We start from the raw sequence: 21,454 nt of genomic DNA on the forward strand, positions 1-21,454 counted from the left end.
CCTCAGAATAAGGACATTCTCCTTTAACACTGCAATATTACCATACCCAAGAATTTTAATTAAAGATATCCTCAATTGTCCCGCAAATGCTCTTTATAACTGTTTTTAAAATACAGGATCCAATCAAGAATCACATATTGCATTTGGTTGTCATGTTCTTTAGACTCCTTTAATTTACAATAGCCCTGTTGCCTTTTGTTTGTTTTTCATAAAATTGATATTTTTGAAGAGTCTGCACTAGCTGTTTTACAGCATGTCCTACAACTTGTAACTTCTCTGATGTTTTCTTAGGATTACATTCACGCTAAACACTTTTGACATAAATACCATACAGGTGATGTCAAGCACTTCTTACTGCCTTTCTTCAAGAGGCACATAGTGTCAATTTGTCAAATTATTGATGATACTAAATTTGATGACTTCTTAGGGGGTGACTAACAGATTCCCTCACTGCAATTTCTCTTTGTAATTAATAGGCAATTGGTGGGAAGAAACTTTGGGACTATGTGAATATTCTATTCTCCAATAAGCTTTTTTACACTCTGGTTTCATACATTGACTATCCTTGACTATCTCTGAAACATTAAAATGGTAATTTTCTACCATTCCATCTATATTTATTAGCTGGCATTCTATAAAGAAGACCGTTCCCTGAAACTTCCGATTTTTTCTTTGCGTATCACTAGGGACCCATGGATGCTATTACCACTGTTCTTTTATTTTTATTATTCTTTTTGATACTTATATTGTTTCAATTTTGGTTAATAAGAGCTCTTTTTAGTCGGTTCCTGTGTCTTTTTAATATGTCCCCATCATTCTTTGAGACTTCTTTGCTTCCTGGCAAAAGATGTTCCAGAGTCACCTTATATTTTTCTCTTCTGCCCAGCCTTAGAATCAGCCATTTCTCCAAGGAGCTTAATTCTTCATAGTAGAGAATGGAATTTAGAAACCAAAATCAAGGTGTGCTCTTTGCTCCTGAGGTGTCTCTGGGATGTCATTGTTTTTAGGCCTTTTCAATGGACAGAGTTGGGACAGACATTCACACAACATGGGTAGGCAAAAGTAGGTTTATAGTTGTTTGTATGAAAAAAGACATGCAGGTCATGATTATTATACACAATAGCTTTATTAACTTAAATGAATGTCACAATGGCACTGTCAATCTACTTTTGCCCACCCCTGTATATGAATGATTTGAATTGAATGTATCTTAACTTTAAAATTAAGAGTTCATATAGATAACTCCAATTCAAATCCTGTACTGCAAGGTTCTTCTTCATCTCCTATTCCATATTTGCATCTTATTTACTCATTTGCTCTATCTTCAATATATACAAAGTAGTTTCAATTCATGGAAAAACCATTAACATTATTAAGAAAAAGTCAGAATTTCTTTGCAGTTCTGTTTTTCCTTAAAATATGCCCCACTGAAAGTGTACTGTGAAGGTTCTGTGTTCAGGTTATTTGAATTCTTTTTTCAATGTGTTTATGATGTCCATTGGATGAAAAGTTCAGTTTGTTTCTGCTTGTAATCAATTTTAGCATATGCTTTGTTCAACTGTTTTTGGTTTAATTTTATTTACTAACTAAAACATTTACATAATTCAAAAGTCAAAAGAATATAAAAGGGTATTCTTAGAGAAGTCTCCCTCTCTTTCCTGTAATTTCTACCATGTCCCCAGACACTCCCAACAGGTGACCTTTTCATTATCTTCTGGTGTAACATCCCATTGTTGCTTTTTGTAAAACTAAGTATATAAAAATATAATTTCCTGTATGCTATATGTGTGTATGTGTATATACATACACAGATTTCCAGTTTCTCAAAAGTGGCATTAAGTACATTTACACTGTGCAACCATCTACCACCATCCATCTCCAGAACTTTTTCATCTTTTTCAACTGAAACTCTGTACCCATTAAACAGTAACTCCCCATTCCCCCCTTTCCTCCCAGCTCCTGGCAACAACCATGCTATTTTCTGTCTCTGTGAATTTCTCTACATTATGTACCTCATATAAGTGAAATTATATAGTATTTGTTCTTTGCAACTGGCTTATTTCACTTAGCATAGTGTCTTCAAGGTTTATCCACACTGTAGCATGTATCAGCATTTCCTTCCTTTTAAAAGCTGAATAATATTCCATTGTGTGGATATACCACATTTTCTTTACACGTTTTTCTGCTGACAAACACTGGGGTTGCTCTGACCTTTTGGTCATTGGGAATAATACAGCTAAACATAGGTATACAAATATTTGCTTGAGTCCCTGCTTTCTTTCTTTTGCCCATATACCCCAAAGTGGAATTTCTGGATCATATGGTAATTCTGTTTTTAATTTTTTGAGGATGCTATATTATTTTCAATAGTGGCTGCACCAGTTTACATTCTCATTAGCAATACATAAGAGTTCCAGTTTCTTTATATCCTCATCACTTGTTTTTTCTATTTACCTGATAATGGCTATCAGTCTTAATGGGTGTGAAGTGGTTTTTCATCGTGGTTTTAATCTGCATTTCTCTAAGGATTAGTGATGTTGAACACCTTCTAAAATTATTTTTTATTTTTCATTGACTTCATTGAGGTAGCATTGGTTAATAAAATTATATAGGTTTTAAGTGTACAGTTCTATAATACATCATCTCTACAATGTATTGTGTGCACCACCCAAAGTCAAGTCTCCTTCCATCACTGTTTACCGCCCCATACCCTCTTCTAACTCCCCATACTCCCTTTTTCCTCTGGTAGTCACTATACTGTTGTCTGTGTCTCTGAGGTTTTGTTTGTTTTTTTTGCTTAATCCCTTCACCTTCTCTCCCTCCCTTCCCCTCTGACAGCTGTTAGTCTGTTCTCTATATCTATCAGTCTGTTTCTATTTTGTTTATTTTGTTCATTAGATTCCACATGTAAATGAAATCATATGGTATTTGTCTTTCTGTGACTGGCTTATTTCACTTAGCATAATACTCTCCAGGTCCAGCTACACTGCCGCACAAGGTAGGATTTCCTTCTTTTTCACAGTAAGTAGTATTCCATTATGTAACTATATCACAGGTTTTTTTAAAAATTTTTAAATCCTTACCTGAAGACATGCTCATTGATCTCAGAGAGGGGAAGAGAGGGAGAGCAACATGGATGTGAGAGAGAAACATCAATCAGTTGCCTCTTGTACACTCCCGACCTGGGACCGAACCTGCAACCTAGGCATATGCCCTGACCAGGAATTGAACCTGTGACATTTTGGTTTACAGGATGATGCTCCAACCAACTAAGGCACACCAGTCAGAGCACTGTGCCACAGTGTTTTCATCCACTCATCTCATCGTGGGCACTTGGGCTACCTCCGAATCTTGGCTATTGCAAATAATGCTGCAATGAACATAAGGGTACATACATTCTTTCAAATTAGTGTTTCAGGTTTCTTTGAATATATTCCCAGAAGTATAATTGCTGGATCTTAAGGCAGTTCCATTTTTAATTTTTTAGGGAATTCCATTCTGCTTTCCACATTTTAAATTTTTTTAGGGAACACCAATCTGCATTCCCACCAAATGTGTACACAAGGGTTCCCTTTTCTCCACATCCTCACTAGCACTTATTTGTTGATTTACTGATGATGGCCATTCTGACTGGTGTGAGGTGGTATCCCTGTGGTTTTAATTTGCATTTCTCTGATGATTAGTGACATTGAGCAAATTTTCATTTGCCTATTGTCCATCTGCATGTCCTCCTTGCAGAAGTGTCTATTCAGATCCTTTGCCCATTTTTAAATTGAATTATTTGATTTGATGTTTAGTTAAGTTCTTTATAAATTTTGGATATTAACCCCTTTTTAGGTACATAATCTCTTTAGAGAAATGTTTATTCAAGTTCTTTGCCCATTTTTAAATTAGTATTTTTTTATTTTGTGTTGAAGGAATTTTTAAAATACATGTATTCTGGATACTAACCCCTTACAGATAAGTAATTTGCAAATGTTTTCTTCCATTGTGTGAGTTCCCTTTTCACTTTGTTGATAGTGTCCTTTGATGAACAAAAAGTTTTAAATTTTGATAGTCTAATTTAACTATTTTTTTCTTTTGTTGCCTGTGTTTTTGCTGTCATATCTAAGAAATCATTGCCAAACCCAGTGGCAAATCATTAAGCTTTTCACCTTTGTTCTCTTCTAAGAGTTTTCTTTTTTTTTTTTTGCCTTCAATATATCTTCCTTTTTTTTAAAATCATTGTTCAAATACAGTTTTCTCCTTTTTACTCCCAATCCAGTCCCCCCTCCCACCCCTCCCCACTTCCCTCCCATTACCACCCTCCCCTTAGTTTATGACCATGTGTCCTTTAAGTTTGTTCCTGTGAACCCTTCCACTGTCCCCTTAAATTCCCTCTTCTCTCCCCTCCGGTCACTGTCAGCCTGTCCTCTATTTCAGTGTCTTTGGTTATGTTTTGCTTGTTTCTTTGTTTTGTTATTTAGGTTCCTGTTAAAGGTGAGATCATATGGTATTTGTCTTTCACTGCCTGGCTTGTTTCGCTAAGCGTAATGTTTTCCAGCTCCATCCACGCTGTTGCAAAGGGTAGGAGCTCCTTCTTTCTGCTGCATAGAATTCCACTGTGTAAATGTACCATAGTTTTTTGATCCATTCATTTACTGATGGGCATCTTGGTTGCTTCCAGCATCTAGATATTGTAAATTGTTCTGCTATGAACATTGGGATGCATAGGTTCTTTTGAATTGGTGTTTTAGTATTCTTAGGATAGAGTCCCAGCAGTGGAATTGCAGGGTCAAAAGGCAGATCCATTTTTAGTTTTCTGAGGAAGTTCCATACTGCTTTCCATAGTGGTTGTACCAGTCTGCAGTCCCACCAACAGTGCACTAGGGTCCCCTTTTCTCCACAACCTCTCCAACACTTGTTGTTTGTTGCTTTGTTTATGATGGCCATTCTGTCTGGTGTGAAGTGGTATCTCATTGTGGTTTTAATTTGCATCTCTCTGATAGCTAGCGATATTGAACATCGTTTCATGTGTCTTTGGATTTTCTGTATGTCCTTCTTGGAGAAGTGTCTGTTCAAGTCCTTTGCCCACTTTTTAATTGGATTCCTTGTCTTCTTAGAGTTCAGTCTTGTAAGTTCTTTATATATTTTGGAGATTAAACCCTTGTCTGAGGTATCATTGGCAAATATGTTTTCCCATACAGTTGGTTCTCTTTTAATTTTGATACTGTTTTCTTTAGCTATGCAGAAGCATTTAATTTTGATGAGGTCCCATTTGTTTATTCTTTCCTTTATGTCCCTTGCTCTAGGGGACACGTCAGTAAAAAAGTTTCTTCGTGAAATATCTGAGATTTTCCTACCTACGTTCTCCTCTAGGACTTTAATGGTGTCACGTTTTATATTTAAGTCTTTTATCCACCTTGAATTTATTTTTGTATATGGTGTAAGTTGGTGCTCAAGTTTCATTTTTTTTGCACGTGGCTGTCCAGTTCTCCCAACACCATTTGTTGAAGAGGCTATTTTTATTCCATTTTATGTTGCTGCCTCCTTTGTCAAATATTAATTGACCATAGAGACTTGGGTTTATTTCTGGGCTCTCTGTTCTGTTCCATTGGTCTATGTGCCTGTTTTTATGCCAGTACCAGGCTGTTTTGATTACAGTGGCCTTGTAGTATAGTTTAGTGTCGGGTATTGTGATCCCTCCTACTTTACTCTTCTTTCTCAAAACTGCAGCAGCTATTTGGGGTCGTTTATAATTCCATATAAATTTTTGAAGTGTTTGTTCTATGTCTGTGAAATATGCCATTGGTACTTTTATAGGAATAGCATTGAATGTTCTCTTCTAAGAGTTTTCTAAGTTTTAGCTCCTACATTCTAGCCTTTGACCCATTTTGAATTAATTATTGTATATAGAGTAAAAGTCCCACTTCATTCTTGAACATAGGATATCCAGTTTTCCCAACACTATATGATTTAAAAAACAGATTTAGTGAGATATAATTCACATTCCATAACACTTACACTTTTAAGTTTATGATTCGGTGATTTTTAGAGTTGTACAAAGACTATTCTAATTGTGGAATATTTTCATCACTCTTCCAAAAAGAAACCCCACATCTACTAGCAGCCACTTCCATTTCTCCTTTTCTCCCAGTGCCTAGAAACTAACTTACTTTCTGCCTTGATGCTTTTGGTGCCATATCTAAGAAACTACCAGCTAATCCAAGATTTACTCCTATGTTTTCTTCTAAGAGTTTTATAGATTTAGTTCTTAAATTTAGGTCTATTGTCTACTTGGAAGTTAATTTTTATATACAGTGTGAATGTAGGGTCCAACCTCATTCTATGCATATGGATATACAGTTTTCCCTCCATCAGTTGTTGAAAACCCCACTTATTCATCTTGGCATTGTGGTTGAAAATCAGTCAAGCATAAATGCATAGGTTTAATTCTGGACTCTCAAATCTAATCCACGGATCTGTAAGTCTATCTTTCTGTCAGTACCACATATCTTGAGTACCATGGCTTTGCAGTAAAAGTTTTGAAATTGGGAAATGTGACTCTTTAGTAGTGTGCTAAATTTTGTCAAAGCTCATATGACTTTCTTCCTTCTCTCGATATGGTAAATTCCATTTATGACTTTTCTAAAGTTAAATCTTTTCAACCCCAGGAAAACATACTTTGCCATGATAAATTGTTTTAGTATGTTGAATTCTAATTCCTAATATATTTTTAGGATTTTTATAACAATATTCATATACGACTCTGTGTGTATGCATTTAAATCAAGTTTGGATATTAAAGTTTCACCTACCTCATAAAAAGTATTTGGATATTTTCCTACTTTTCCAATGATCTAGAGCTGCACTGTCTAGTATAGTAGCCACCAGCTATAGAGGCTTTTAACCTTTAAATTACAATTAAATAAAATAAAAAATTCAGTTCCTCAGTTACAGTAGTCACATTTTAAATGCTCAACAGCTATATGTGGCTGGTGACTGCCATACTGGACAGCACAGATATAAAACATGTTCATCATTACAAAAAGTTCTGTTGGTATCACTGACCTACAACAACTAAAGTAGCATTGAAATTATCTGACTGTTAATGTTTTGTAGGATTTCCTTGTAAAATAATCTGCATGTGGTGCTTTTTTATAGGTACAATTCTTTGAAAACTTATGTTTTCTACATATTAATTAAAACATTGTAATGCTACTGGGTCAATTTGGAATTTTCCCATTTCTTTTAGTTTTTCAAATTTACTTAGAGCTACTTCCTCTTGGTCATTTCTACTTTTGTGTATCTGTGCTTATTCCTTTCTTATTAGGCTAACTAGTGCTTTGTGTATTTTGTTAATTCCCCCCCCCCCAATGGATTGGTGTTTTGATTTATTGCTTTTCTGTTTTCTACTTCATTATTTTGTTTTTATCTTTATTTTTCTTCCTCCTTTGTCTTTTCTTTGTATTGTGACTCTTTTAGTAGATTTTTGACTTGGGAATTAAAATCTTTAAATTTTTATCCTTTCATTTTTATTGATTTCAAATATTTAAGGCTATACATTTTCTTCCAACCACTACTTTAACTGTATCTCAAAATTTGGACATATGATTTTTATTATCATTATGTTTTAGGAATTTTACAATTTTGGTTTATATTCACCTTTTTTTGAGCAAGAGTTGTTTTTTAAATAAAGAGTTCTAAATTTCAAATAGAAAGGGTATTTACCAGGGTATAAAACTTGGTATGTATACACACACACACACACACAGTCTACCTTATTCATTAAAGTCTTCAAATACCTTTATTTTTTGTCCTCTTAGACTGTCTTACCTAAAGAGAGATGTGTTCAATCTCCTACTAGTGTGTCTATCTCTCTTTGCACGTACCATAATTTCTATTTTGTGAGATAGATGATTTGTAATTTGGTACTGAGGTATTTTTAACTATTATACTTGCACTGTGAATTATGAGGCCTTTAACCATTATAAAGTTGCTTCTTTGTCTGGTTTAATACATCGTGGTCTGAATTCTACCTTGTCTAATACCAGAATTATAACCTCTGCTATTATATAACTTGAATTTCCTTGGTGTACCCTTGATAGAATTTTATTTTTAGCTTTTGTGATTCACTTTAGGTATGTCTCCTACTCTCAGTATAAAGTTGGGGTTGACTTTGAGCACTAATCTAAAAATTATTTTAAGAGTTGAGTTAAAAGCAATTACATTTATTCATATAAATTATGCATTTGGTCTCAATTCTGTTTTATTTCCTGTGTTTTTTGTAAATAGTTTATTTCTTTCTCTGTGTGGTCTTTTCTTGATCTTTTTGTTCTTTTGGTATTTAGGAAGTTCTAGGATTTTGTTTTAGTGGTTACCTTTATATTAACATATTTTATGATGTCCTTAACACTCTTTTTCCTCATCTGTGCTTCTACTATTTGGTTTATCAGTTTTAAGTGATAGCCTTTGATACCATCTAAAGTTATTACAGAGGAAAAGAGGTTTGCTTTCTGGTTCCTGTGTTTTGCTTGGCAGGCTCCTGCAGCACCTCAGTCTTCTCTGTTGTCCACGTCCTGCAGTGCATGGAACAAGCAGTAACCAGTAGCCAGCAACAGCAGCATCACTCTCCCTCACCTTAAGTGGGTTTATAGCAGAGTTTCTCCAGAGAGACACCTCTCTGTAACAGTCTTCCCAAAGCCCTGAGGGCAAATTTCCACCAAGTTCTACTGCTGTGGCACCAGTGAATATGTAAACTAACATGTAATTGAAACTTATGATATTCTTTACCCTTGGTTATGTTTAGACATGAGTTGTGGGTGGTTTGATTTACTCTCCTTTTTGATCTGTACATTTCTAAAGACTTTATGGTAAATTTTTTATTTAGCTGGTCACCATTATCTCTGGGACCTTATTTTTTAATAACCTCTCAAGATACTTCTAAACAGTGATTCACAAAGTAGGTTGAGAATAATTCAGTACCATGCAACTATAAAAAGGATTGAGGAAAATCTTGATACTACTAAGAAGTCATTTTAGGACATATAATTAATAAGAAAAGTATGTATAGTGTGCTATAGTTTCTATAAGGTAGAAGATACATGTCTATATATGTATATACTGATACACGCACAGATATATTTGTTTATATTTTAAAAAATGGAGTATAAACTATAAAAGTAAAAGGAAATGGTTACCTATGACAAAGGAAAGGAACAGGAGGAAGGGGATTTCTCTGAAAATACTTGGTTTTATAGATTTCACTTTAAAAACAATGTACATTATTTATGTATTTATAAAGTAAAAATTTTAAAAAGCAATCTTTAAAAATCAAAAGTAAAATGAAACAAGTGAATCTAAGTTTATATCAACTTAGTAGCACTACCACCCAGAGAAAAACTAATCCAAATGACCTTATAACATTATTAGACATCCCCTGAGGTTAAGCAAAATATTGTAAATAATTCAAACACTGTTTAGTTCTCATAATGGTAGTTGTGTTGATAGTTATCCTGAGACTGTTGTATGTGTATTGTAGGATAAAACAAATGAATTAATTTTAGTGACATGGAAAACTAGAGTTTTGTGGTGGTACAAAGGAGATATAGATTGAAAAGACTAAAGATGAAATCAGTAAAAATACCACTGTCCTGCATTTCAGTATAAAGTATCAATATAAACTAATGATCTTTTTTATCTTAATAAAAAAGGATGTTTCTACCTCTCTACACCAAAAAGACCAAAAAAGAATGACCAATTCAACAGCACTGAGCACTCTAGTGCTCAAATTATGGTATCTAAATACCACCTCCCACTAAAAAGAGCCTAGGCAGCTAAAAGAAATAGCTGATTCCTTATTTGGGCCAAAAAATGTACAAGATGAGCAAAAAACATTTTGAAATTTCAAAAATCCAAGAAAGCTATCAAATAATAAAGAGCCAGCAAACAACTTGATGAGGCTCTTTGGAGGCTAAAGATGGGACAATTCAATAAACAATTAGTGCAATGAAGTGAAAAACATCAAATATGTACAAATTCTTGAGTTTATGATACTAAACAACAACAAAAAACGCTTCTTAAATATTTTTTGGAGGTTGTTAGCAAAGCAATTCATTATTTTGAATACTGGTAGAGAAAGAAAAGAATCAAGCATTAAGCCATCTTTCTTACATGAATTGTGCCTAAGGATAACCAAATAGTTGATGAAAGTTTATTTTAATAGGCGTATTCCACTTAATTTACATGGATGAAATGATAAGATTAAAATTCCCCATTTTACAAGTGTAATACACTGATGAACCTAAATCACAGGTCAGTAAACTACAGCCAGCAGGCTGGCCACATCACCCATTTTGTAAATAAAGTGTTATTGGAACACAGCCTTGTCTGTTTATGTATTACCTATGGCTGCTTTCACATTGCAAAGACAGAGTTGAGTAGCTGCAATAGAGAATCTATGGCCCATAAGCCTGCAATATTTACCATCTGACCTGTTAAGAAAATCTGTCAATCCCTGACCGCTACATTATAAAAATGAGAGAAAATCAGACTATATATACTTCCTATAGAAGTAAACACCACCATCTATGAAACATTCTTAGGAAAAAAATTCAACCTGAACATGATCAAGTCTCTAGATCTAGTTAATAATTTCTAGAAAAAAGGATAGAGAAACATGTTAAGTGATAGTATAGAGATACAATCAGCAAAATGACTTAGGTTTTCAACAAATAAATTACGAGAAAAAATTAGAAGAGAAAAAGAACCCAAAGGTTAAAAGACTCTTAAGGGACATATCAACCAACTGCAATATGTGTATTTTATCTGGATCCTGATTCAAAGAAATTGTAATAGAGAGAGAGAGAGACAGACAGAGAGAGTGAAAATAGGAAAACTTTAAACACTGAGTAACAATTTGTTGATATTAAAAATTATCATTAGTTTATTTACATGTGATGTTATTACAGTTGTATTTAAAATTATTGCCTATGAGAAATACACACTATATTTAATGACAAAATGATACTATATTTGGGCAACTGGGCACAAGAGGGCAGGGAGTGAGTGAAGATATATATATAAAACAAGACTGACTCTGTGTTGATAATTATCCAGGATAAAGGATACATGGACATTCACATTGCTATTCTTTCTACCTTTGTATATATTTGAAATTTTACATTACAAATAATTTCTAATGGGGGAAACGCTAAATAACAACCTGGGGAATGCTTTCAAACAATACATGTTCTCTGACGCTCAATTAATCTAGCACAGCCTCCTGGTGGGAACACAGTCCACACCACATAGCCCATCTCTCTGTCATCCATGGAGACTCACTTCGGTAATCATTTGTAATAACTGAAGAGATGGGCTATATCTCTCAGGCACGCTAAGACAAAAAAAACAGTTAATCTGATCTTGATAAAATCTAGTAGGGTTATTAGTTTAAGTAAAATAATGCACTTTACTGAATAATTAATTCAATGTGAGAAAATTCCTAGGACCAAGTGAGAATTTAGGGGAGAGGAGATAAGGGAACCTTGAAACAGTCATCCTTTCTACTAAGAGATTTTTCCCTCACTTTTTGTTGTTATTGTAGGATTTCATAAAAGCTCTATGGTTTTTGAGGCAGATTAAATGGCATTATCTCCTTCCACTCTATCAGGGTAAATGGGAACTTACAAAGAAGGAAGAAGAGTGTGTTTTTTTTTGTTAGAAAAAGGGGAGTTTGAAAACATGCTGGAATATTATAAATTAATGTAGTGATGCAGATGTCCAGATTTTATAGCTCGTTTTATTTTGGGTGGGCTTTTTTGCGGGAGGAAGAATCATATGAAAAAGAAGAGATAGGCAGAAAACCCTAGGCTTTCCTATAATGGGATGTACAATTTTGGGGAGATAGTTAATTGGTTAAGGAGGGCTGGACTTAGTTACTCACCCAGAGGAGGCTGCAGCATACCCCCATTCTTTTCACAGTTCCCAATAGGCTGGATTTCAGCTGAGTCAACCAGCCGCCAGAAGTCATTCTTGTTGTCACTGCCATCAAGGCGAAGGCGGAGGCGGGCACCCGTCAGTCCAACTACTGTGGCGATACAGGTGGATGTTGTATTCCTGGGGTCCTGTGCCTCCAGTTTCATGCTGATCTTGAACTCGTTGCTTGGAGGTGTGTAGGACTGAGGAGAACAAGCCGTGGGGATTAGGCAGACTAAGGTAAATGGCATTTTCAGTAAGGATGTTAAGAGATGAAACCTGAGAATTTATGCTTTGGACTCCAAGTAGTTACAGCTGAGTCAGGGACAAAACACTAAATTATTCCCTAATACTTAGGAAGAGTTACATGGAAAAGAAACACTGGAAGGTAAGATGAAGGGGAAAAATTACTTTCCACTGAAGCATCAAATATTGACTCACACCAGTAAGAAAAGGACAACAGTGCCTCAAAAGGTCCTTACTTAAATGCCTTCTCATTCTATCTTCTCCAGTTCCCTAGTCCTCTAGGTATTCACAATGTTTTCTTTTTAGAAATCATCCTATATACCAATCATATCCTCAGTGTCTCTTCATGAAGCATCTTAGTATATTGCTTTGTATATTTAACATACAGACAAACTATTGAGGGTCAATTTTTTTCTTGTTTTGACATTAACTTATACATCAAATTCATATCTTTAAAAGACAGTTTTAAGTTATATTGATATGCAATATGCACTCTCGTAAATCTTGGCATATGTATTCATCCATGATGCCATATCATATGTAGCTTTGAAACCATCACCACAATCAAGAAGATGAACATGTACATGTTCTTTCAGGTCTCTTTATAATCCTGTCTAGCCCTTCCAAGGCCCCTGTTAGTGGGCAATCCCTGATCTACTTTCTATCACTGTAGATTGGCTTGCGTTTTTTAGTCTTAAATGGAATAATAGAGAATATACATGTTTGTTTTGGTCTAGCTTCTTTAAGTCAGCATAACTATGCTGCTATTTGCCCATATTGTTAAATGTATCAATAATTCATTTCTTTTATTTTTTTAAAGAATTTTTAAGAGCAGTTTTAGGTTCACAACAAAACTGAGAGGAAGATACAGAGATTTTTCAAGTATACCTTGCCCCCACATATGCATCATCTCTCCTATTACCAGTGTTCCCTGCCACAGTGTTAAATTTGTTATATTGATGGACCTACATTGGTACATCATAATTCTTCAAAATCCACAGTTTACATTAGGGTTCTTTCTTGGTGTTGTACATTGCATTTGGACAAATGTGTAATAACACATACTAACCATTACAGTATCATACAAAAGTTTCACTGACCTAAAAATACTCCGCAATCTGTCTATTCGTCCCTTCCCAAGTCAACCACTGGCCACTAGTGATCATTTTACTGTCTCCATAATTTGCCTTTTCCAGAATGTCATATGAAGGGGGACCCAAAAACACTCCAGAATTTCTTTATGAAAGTTGTGTATTCTTACATGTTTAAACTTTAGTCACCTTCAAAGTCCTCCCCACTTGATGCAATACCTACTGAGACATTTTTTCAACTGCTCAACACAGTTTTTGAACTCATCAGTTTTGATGCCTTTCAGTGCTTCTGCCATTTTTTGTCTCACCTCTTCCACATTGGCAAAAATGTTTCCTTTGAGGACTTTTTTTCATCCAAGGAAACAAAAGTTGCTTGGGGTGAGATTGGGTGAATAGGGAGTGTGGGGTATGGGGGTCATGCCGTTTTTGGTCAAGAAATGCTGAATACTCAGTGTAGTGTGGGCAGGTACACTTATAAATAACCCATCATGAAATGGGCAAACATGTTGAGTCTTCAAAAAAAATTACTGAAGCCAAACACAGCCTCTCACAAAACCACCAGTTGGTAAACTGATACAGATGGGTTCCTTGAACACTCACCTAGAGGGGAAAGCCTGTACTTATCACCTGTCAGAAGATAATTATGGGTTTGTTTTCTGGGTCTCCCCTCATATAGTTGAAATCATACAGTATATAGCCTTTTCAAATTGGTTTCTTTCCCTTCATAATATGCATTTAAGTTTCCTCTATGTCTTTTCATGGCTTGATAGTTCATTTCTTTTTAGGGTTGAATAATAATCCTTTCTCTGGCTATACTACAGTTTATTTATTCATTCACCTAATGAAGGGCATCTTGGTTGCTTCCAAGTTTTAGCAATTATGAATAAAGCTGCAATAAACATCTGTGTTCAGGTTTTTGTATGGGCGTAAGTTTTCAGTTCCTTTGGATAAACACTAAGGAATATGATTGCTATATCATATGGTAAGAGTATATTTAGTTTTGTAAGAAATCACCAACTTGGCCCTGGCTTTTGTGGCTTAGTGGATTGAGTGCGGGCCTATGAACCAAAGGGTCACTGATTGGGCTCCCAGTCAGGACACATGCCTGGGTTGTGGGCCAGGTCCCCCGTAGGGGGCACACAAGAGGCAACCACATATTGATGTTTCTTTCCCTCTCTTTCTCCCTCCTTTGCCCTCTCTCTAAAAATAAATAAAATCCTTTAAAAAAATGAAAGAAAATCACCAACTTGTTTTACAAAATAGTGGTACCCTTTTGCATTCCCACAGTAAGAACGAATTACTATTTCTCCATATCCTTGCTAGCATTTGGTGGTGTCAATGTTCTGGATTTTCACCATTCTAATAGGTGTGTGTCATATTTAACTTGTATTTGGAGCATTTTTTTTCATATGCTTTTTTGTCATCTGCATATCTTTTTTGTGTGTGTGTGTGAAGTGCCTAAGATCTTTGGCCCGTTTTTAAATTAAGTTGTTGGTTTTCTTATTTTGGGACTTTTAAGTGTTCTTTGTATATTCTGTATAAAAGTCCTTCAGCAGATGTCTTTTCTACATATTTTCTCCCAGTCTGTAGCTTGTCTTCTCATTCACTTGACAGTGTCTTTTGCAGAGCAAAAGCTTTTAATTTTAATGAAGTCCAGCTTATCCATTATTTCTTTCATAGATCATGCCTTTGTGTTGTATCTAAAAAGTCACCACTTTAGCCAAGCTCATCTTGTTTTTCTCTTATGTTATCTTATAGTAGTCCATTTTGAACTACTTTTTATGAAGAGAATAGGGTATATGTCTAGAATCTGTTTTTCCTGTGGCTGTCCAGTTGTTTCAGCACCATTTGTGAAAAAGACTACCTTGCTCCAGTGTATTGCCTGTGCTCCTTTGTGAAAGATCAGTTGACTATATTTAAGTGGGTCTATTTTGGGGCTCTCTATTCTGTTTCACTGGTCATTTATCTATTTTCTCACTGATGCCACATTGTCTTGTTTACTGTAGCTACACAGCAAACCTTGCATTTGGATAGCGTCAGTCTTCAAACTTTGTTTTCTTTCAATATTGTGTTGGTTATTCCAGATCTTTTGCCTCCCCATAGAAATTAGAATCAGTTTGTCAATATCTACAAAATAACTTGCTGAAATTTTAATTAAGTTTATGATAAATCTATAGACCAAGTTGGGAAGAACGACATTTTCAATAATACTGAGTCTTTCTTTTCTTGATTATGAACTATCTCTCCATTTTCAAATTCTTGTGTTTTTTTTTTTGTTCATCAGAGTTTTGTAGTTTTCCTCAGATGAATTTTATACATATTTTGTTAGATTTATATCTAAGTATTTCATTTTTGGAGGCAGTTTTTAACTTCAAATTGCACTTTTTAATTGGTAATATATATAAAAATAGACTCTGGTATATTAACCTTGTATCTGGCAACCTTGCTATAATTGCTGATTAGTTCTAGAAATTTTTTTGTCGATTCTTTTAGATTTTCTACATAGACAATCATGTCATGTGCAAATAGAAATTTATTTCTTCCTTCCTGATCTATATACCTTTTATTTCCTTTTCTCATTTTATTGTAATAGCTAGGACTTCCAATATGATGTTGAAAAGGAGTGGTGAGAGAAATATCCTTGCTTGCTTTCTGATGTTAGTGGGAAAGCTTCTAGCTTCTCACCAAAGTGTGATGTTGGCTGTAGGGTTTTTGATCGATATTAACATTTGGCATACCTATTATGACACTCATCCATATTGTTGAATGCATCAACAATCCACTTCTTTTTATTCCTGTGTGAGTATATCATGTTGATGAACATTTGGTATATTTCTAGTTTTTCACTATTACAAATAAATCTTTTATGAACATACATATATACATCTTTGTATCGCTTCCCAAAAAACCCCAGACCTCTTAGCCTTCTCTCTCCATTCTCCCCTCAGCCCAATCCCTAAAAGTCATTAATCTGTAGTGTATATCAGTACTTCATTTATTTTCATTGCTGAATAACATTCCATTATGTGGATATGCTAATTTTGCTTAACCATTCATCAGTTAATGGCCATTTGGGTTGTTTCCTCTTTTTGGTTATTATGTCTAATGATGGCTTGAACATTTGTGTATAAGTTTTTGTGTGCTTGTTTTCATTTCTCTCTCTCTTGGGGGCACACCTAAATGTGAGATCGCTGGGTCATGTGGTAATTTTATTTTGAGTAAATTTCAAACTTTTCTAAAATGCCTACAGTATTTTACAATCTCAACTATATGTGAGGGTTCCAATTTCTCCACATCCTCAGCAACATTCGTTATTGTCTGCTTTTTTGATTTCAGCTATCCTAGTAGATATGAAGTAGTATCTCATTGCAGTTTTGATTTGCATTTCCCTAAGGATTAATGATTCTAAACATCTTTTATGTGCTTGTTGGCTATGAGTATATATATAAAGAAATATCTAGTCAAATTCTTTGCCTATTTAAATCTTAGGTTATTTGTAGTAAGAGTTCTTCCTATCTTCTAGATACAAGTTTTTTATTAGATACATGATTTCTAAGTATTTTCTCCCAATGTATGGGTTGCCTTCTCACTTTCTTTTTTTTTTTTTCATTTTTTTTTAAATTATTTTATCATTGTTCAAGTACAGTTGTCTGCATTTACCCACTACCACTGCACCCCCAACCCCAGCCATCCTCACCTCCCTCACTTGTTTCCACCCCTCCTTGGTTTTGTTCATGTGTCCTTTATACTTGTTCTTGGAAACGCTTCACCCTTTTCCCCCATTACCCCCTCCCACCTCCCCTCTGGTTACTGTCAGATTGTTCTTAATTTCAATGTCTCTGGTTATATTTTGCTTGCTTGCTTGTTTTGTTGATTAGGTTCCAGTTAAAAGTGAGATCACATGGTATTTGTCCCTCACTGCTTGGCTTATTTCACTTAGCATAATGCTCTCCAGTTCCATCCATGCTGTTACAAAGGGTAGGAGCTCCTTCTTTCTTTCTGCAGTGTAGTATTCCATTGTGTAAATATACCATTGCTTTTTGATCCATTTATTTACTGATGGGCACTTAGGTTCCTTCCAACACTTGGCTATTGTAAATTGTGCTGCTATGAACATTGGGGTGCATAGGTTTTTTTGGATTGGTATTTCAAGGGTTCTTAGGATAGAATCCCAGCAGTGGAATTGCCAGGTCAAAAGGCAGTTCCATTTTTAGTTTTCTGAGGAAATTCTATCCTGTTTTCCACCGTGGCTGCACCAGTCTGCATTCCCATTCACTTTCTTGATTCTGTCTTTGGAAACATAAAAGCTTTTAAGTTTGTCTATCTAGTTTTTCCTCTGTTTGTGGTTTTGGTGCCATATCTAAGAAACCATTGCCTGATCCAACATGTACTCTTATGTTTTCTTTTAAGAGGTTCATAGTTTTAGCTCTTACATTTAGGTCTATCATCCACTTAGAGTTAATTTTTGTATATGGTGTGGAGGTGGGGCCCAACTTCATTCTTTTGTATGTGGATATCCAGTTGTCCCCACATTAGTTGTTAAAAATCTCACTGAACTACCTTGGCATCTTTGTCCAGAATCAATGAGCATAAGTGTATGGATTTATTTCTGGACCCTCAAATCTAATCCACTAACTTACATCTATCTTTATGTCAGTACCACAATGTCTTGATTACTGTAGCTTTGACCTAAGTTTTGAAATCAAGAAATGTGAATCCTCTATCTTTGTTCTCTTTTGTTTTCAAGATTGTTTAGGCTATTCTGGGTCCCTTGTATTTCCATGTGAATTTTAGAGTCAACTTGTCAATTTCTGCAAAATAGGCATCTGGGACTTTGACAGAAATTACATCAAATCAGTAGATCAATTTGGAGTATTGCTGTCAGCTATGTGATTTGCCAACATTTTCTCCAAGTCTGTGGCTTACATTGTCATTCTTTTATCAATGCCTTTTGAAGAGCAGAAGTTCCTAATTTTGACAAAGTCTACTTTATGAATTTTTGATAGATCATGCTTTTGGTAAGCTGTTTTCTAAAGTTTTCTTTATATAAGTTTTGCATATTTGTTAATTCATTCATAAATGTTAATTTTTGCTATTGTAAATGGGAATTTCTCTTCTATTATAACTTTATTGAGTTATTTTTTACCATTGAGTAAAATACTGGCTTTAGTACTGAGGTATAAATACTTTTTTCAAGTTTAGACTGTAATTACTAGTTACTAGTTAATTTAATGATTTTTATTTTTGCCCAGTAATATGTTGAAATTTTTCCGCCAAACTATTTTTCAAAGTAATTGAACCATTTTACATTTTCATCAATAGTTCATGAAAATCTTATGCTCCACAACCTTGCCATGATTAGATGAAGTAGGTCTTCCCATATATTTTTCTTTGGTTTCTGTTCTAGTCTTTCAGTCTGGATCCCTATTCTTTCTCTTATTTGGCCTGGTCACATTGGTAGTACAAAGCTGAATAGCAGTGTCAAGAGCAGACATCCTTGTCTTATTCCTGACCTTAAGGAAAAAAGCATTTAATGTGATGTTTTCTGTAGATTTTTTTCATAGATGCTCTTTGGGGTTTAGGATTTAGAAAATTACCTTCCATTTCTTGTTTGATGTGAAGTTTTATTATTATTATTATTATTAGCAATGGACCCTGGATTTTGCCAAATGCTTTTTCTGCATCTATTTAAATTATTATATTTTTCCTTCATTAGGGTGTTCATGTGGTGAATGAATTACACTGGTTAATTTTTTTAATGTTAAACCAATCTTGCTTGCATTCTTAAAATTAAACCCTGCTTGGTCATGAATTTTTTTTATATATTGTTAGGTTCAATTTCCTAAAATTTTGTTTAGAATTTTTACATCTATTTTCATGTGGGATATCATTTTGTAGTTTTCTATCAATGTGCCTGCCTGGTTTTGGTATCAGAATAATGCTTGCTTCCTAGAATGAAATGGGAGGTATTCTCTTCTCTTAAACTTTCTGGAAGAGTCTATGTAGAATTTGCATTATTTTTTCCTTAAATGTTTGGAACAATTCACTGGTGAAGTCATCTAGGCCTGGAATTTTCTAAAATTAAATTTCTGTGGCAGAAATTGTGCTATTCATATTTCCTATCTTCTTAAGTGAGCTTTGGTAAATTTTGTCATTCATCAAATTATCCATTTCATCTTAGTGATCAAATTTAAAGGCATAAATTTGTTCATAATATTCCTTTATTATCTCTTTAATATCTAAAGAATTAACAGTGATGTTACCTCCTTTAGTTCTGATGTTAATAATTTGTGTTTTCTCCTTATTCTTGATCATTCTAACCGGAGGTTTACCTCATTGCAAAATATCAGCTTTTGGTTTCAATGATTATCTCTATTACTTTTTTGTTTTTTATTGAATTGATTTATGTTCTATTTCCTTTTCTAAGCCGACTTTGGGGTTAACTTGTCCCTTTTTCATAGTTTTTTAAAGTAGAAGTTGAGGTCACTAAGTAAAACTTTTCTTCTTTTCTAATGTAAGTGCTTAGAGCAATATATTTCCCTCTAAAAACTGCTTTGGAAGCATACCAAAGATTCTTATATGTTCTGCTTTCATTTTCATTTAGTTGAAGATATTTAGGAATGCGATACTAGATTCCAAATATTTGGAGATCTTCCAGATAGCTTTTTGCTATTGATTTTTAATTTATTCCAATGTATCAGAGAACATACTTTATATTATTTAAAGACTTTTAAATTTATCAAGCCTTATTTTATGGTCCAGAATATGGTCTAACCTGGTAAATGTTCTGTGTGCAATTGAAATGAATGCATATTCTATTGTAATTAGAGAGTATCAATGAGGTCAAGTTGGTTGATACTATTAGTCTACTACATACTTGCTTATTTTATGTCTATTCTTTAGTCACAGGGTATTACAAGTCTGGCTATAAATTTTAGATTTATTTATGTCTCATAATTTTTTGCTTCATCTAAGGCAGGGGTGTCAAACTTATTTTCACCGGGAGCCATATCAGCCTCGTGGTTGCTTTCAAAGGGCTGAATGTAATTTTAGGACTGTATAAATGTAACTACTCCTTAGCTGCCGCCGGATAGAAACAAGGTGCCGGGCCAGATAAAACAAGGTGGAGGGCTGGATTCAGCCCGCGGGCCTTGTGTTTGTCACCTGAGGAATCTAACCCCTTAGCATGATAAAATACCTTTTTTATCCCTGGTAATATTCTTTGGTCTGAAATGTACTTTCATATTAATATAGCCAATGTCAGTATGGTATATCACTCTCCATTCTCTTACTTTAAACCTACTTGTGTCTTTATATTTAAAGTGTAATTTCTTGCAAACAGTATATAATTGTGTCCTGCTTTTTATTCAAAGAAATAATGTCTGCCTTTTCATTGGGGGTATTTAGACCATATATAATTCATTGGATGATTGATATGCTGGATTTAAATCTACCATATTGCTATTTGTTTTCTATTTTTTTAGTGGTTGCTTTGGGGTTTATAGTAAACATATTTAACTTATCAGTCTATCTTCCAGTAATATTATACTGCTTCATGTATATAAATCTTGTAATAGTATACTTAAGATTTCTTTTGGCCTTTAAGCTATTTTTATCATACATTTTACTTATATACATGTTAATTATCTTTACAATGCAATATCACTGTTATTTATATAATTATCTTTTATAGAGATTTAAATAATAAAAACACCTTATGTCTTTACTTTTATATTTACAATTCCCAATGACTTTCATTCCTTTGTGAAGATCTGTGATTCCATCTGGTATCATTCTCCTTCTGCTTGATGGACTACCTTTAACATCTCTTGTAGTGAGTTTGCTGGTGATGAATTCTTTTACCTTTTGTATGTCTCAAAGTATCTTCATTGTGCCTTTGTGTTTGGAAGAACTTTTTGCTGAATGTATAATTCTAGGTTGATAGTTTTTTCTTCAGTATTTTAAAAATGTTACTCAACTTTCTTCTTGCTTACACTGTTTCTGACAAGAAAATATGATGTCATTTTTATCTTAATTCCCCTGTAGCTAAAGTACTTTTCTCTGGCTTCTTTTAAGATGTCCTCAATCACTAGTTTTAAGCACTTATGATATGCTTTAGTGTAGTTTCTTCTCCTTCTCCTCTTCCTGTTCTTTTTTATTCTT

The 21,454-nt window shown here is 34.3% G+C and overlaps 1 protein-coding gene across 12 annotated transcripts in view; it reads right to left on the reverse strand.

Annotated features, from left to right (window-relative positions):
* The window catches only part of SCMH1 (Scm polycomb group protein homolog 1), a 142,682-nt gene that overhangs the window by 67,512 nt on the left and 53,716 nt on the right, over window positions 1-21,454 (reverse strand). For 11 of the 12 annotated variants that reach the window (XM_045859141.1, XM_045859137.1, XM_045859139.1 and 8 more), the window contains one exon: window positions 11,923-12,157. In XM_045859141.1, coding sequence (XP_045715097.1) covers window positions 11,923-12,157 — 235 coding nt within the window. Of the gene's footprint in view, window positions 1-11,922; window positions 12,158-21,454 lie in introns of those variants that run through there. The other variant, XM_045859142.1, reaches the window with a different exon arrangement.

This window comes from Phyllostomus hastatus, unplaced genomic scaffold (genome assembly GCF_019186645.2).
Source record: "Phyllostomus hastatus isolate PE091 unplaced genomic scaffold, TTU_PhHast_1.1 phas_scaffold_182, whole genome shotgun sequence".
Classification (NCBI taxonomy): Eukaryota; Metazoa; Chordata; class Mammalia; order Chiroptera; family Phyllostomidae; genus Phyllostomus; species Phyllostomus hastatus.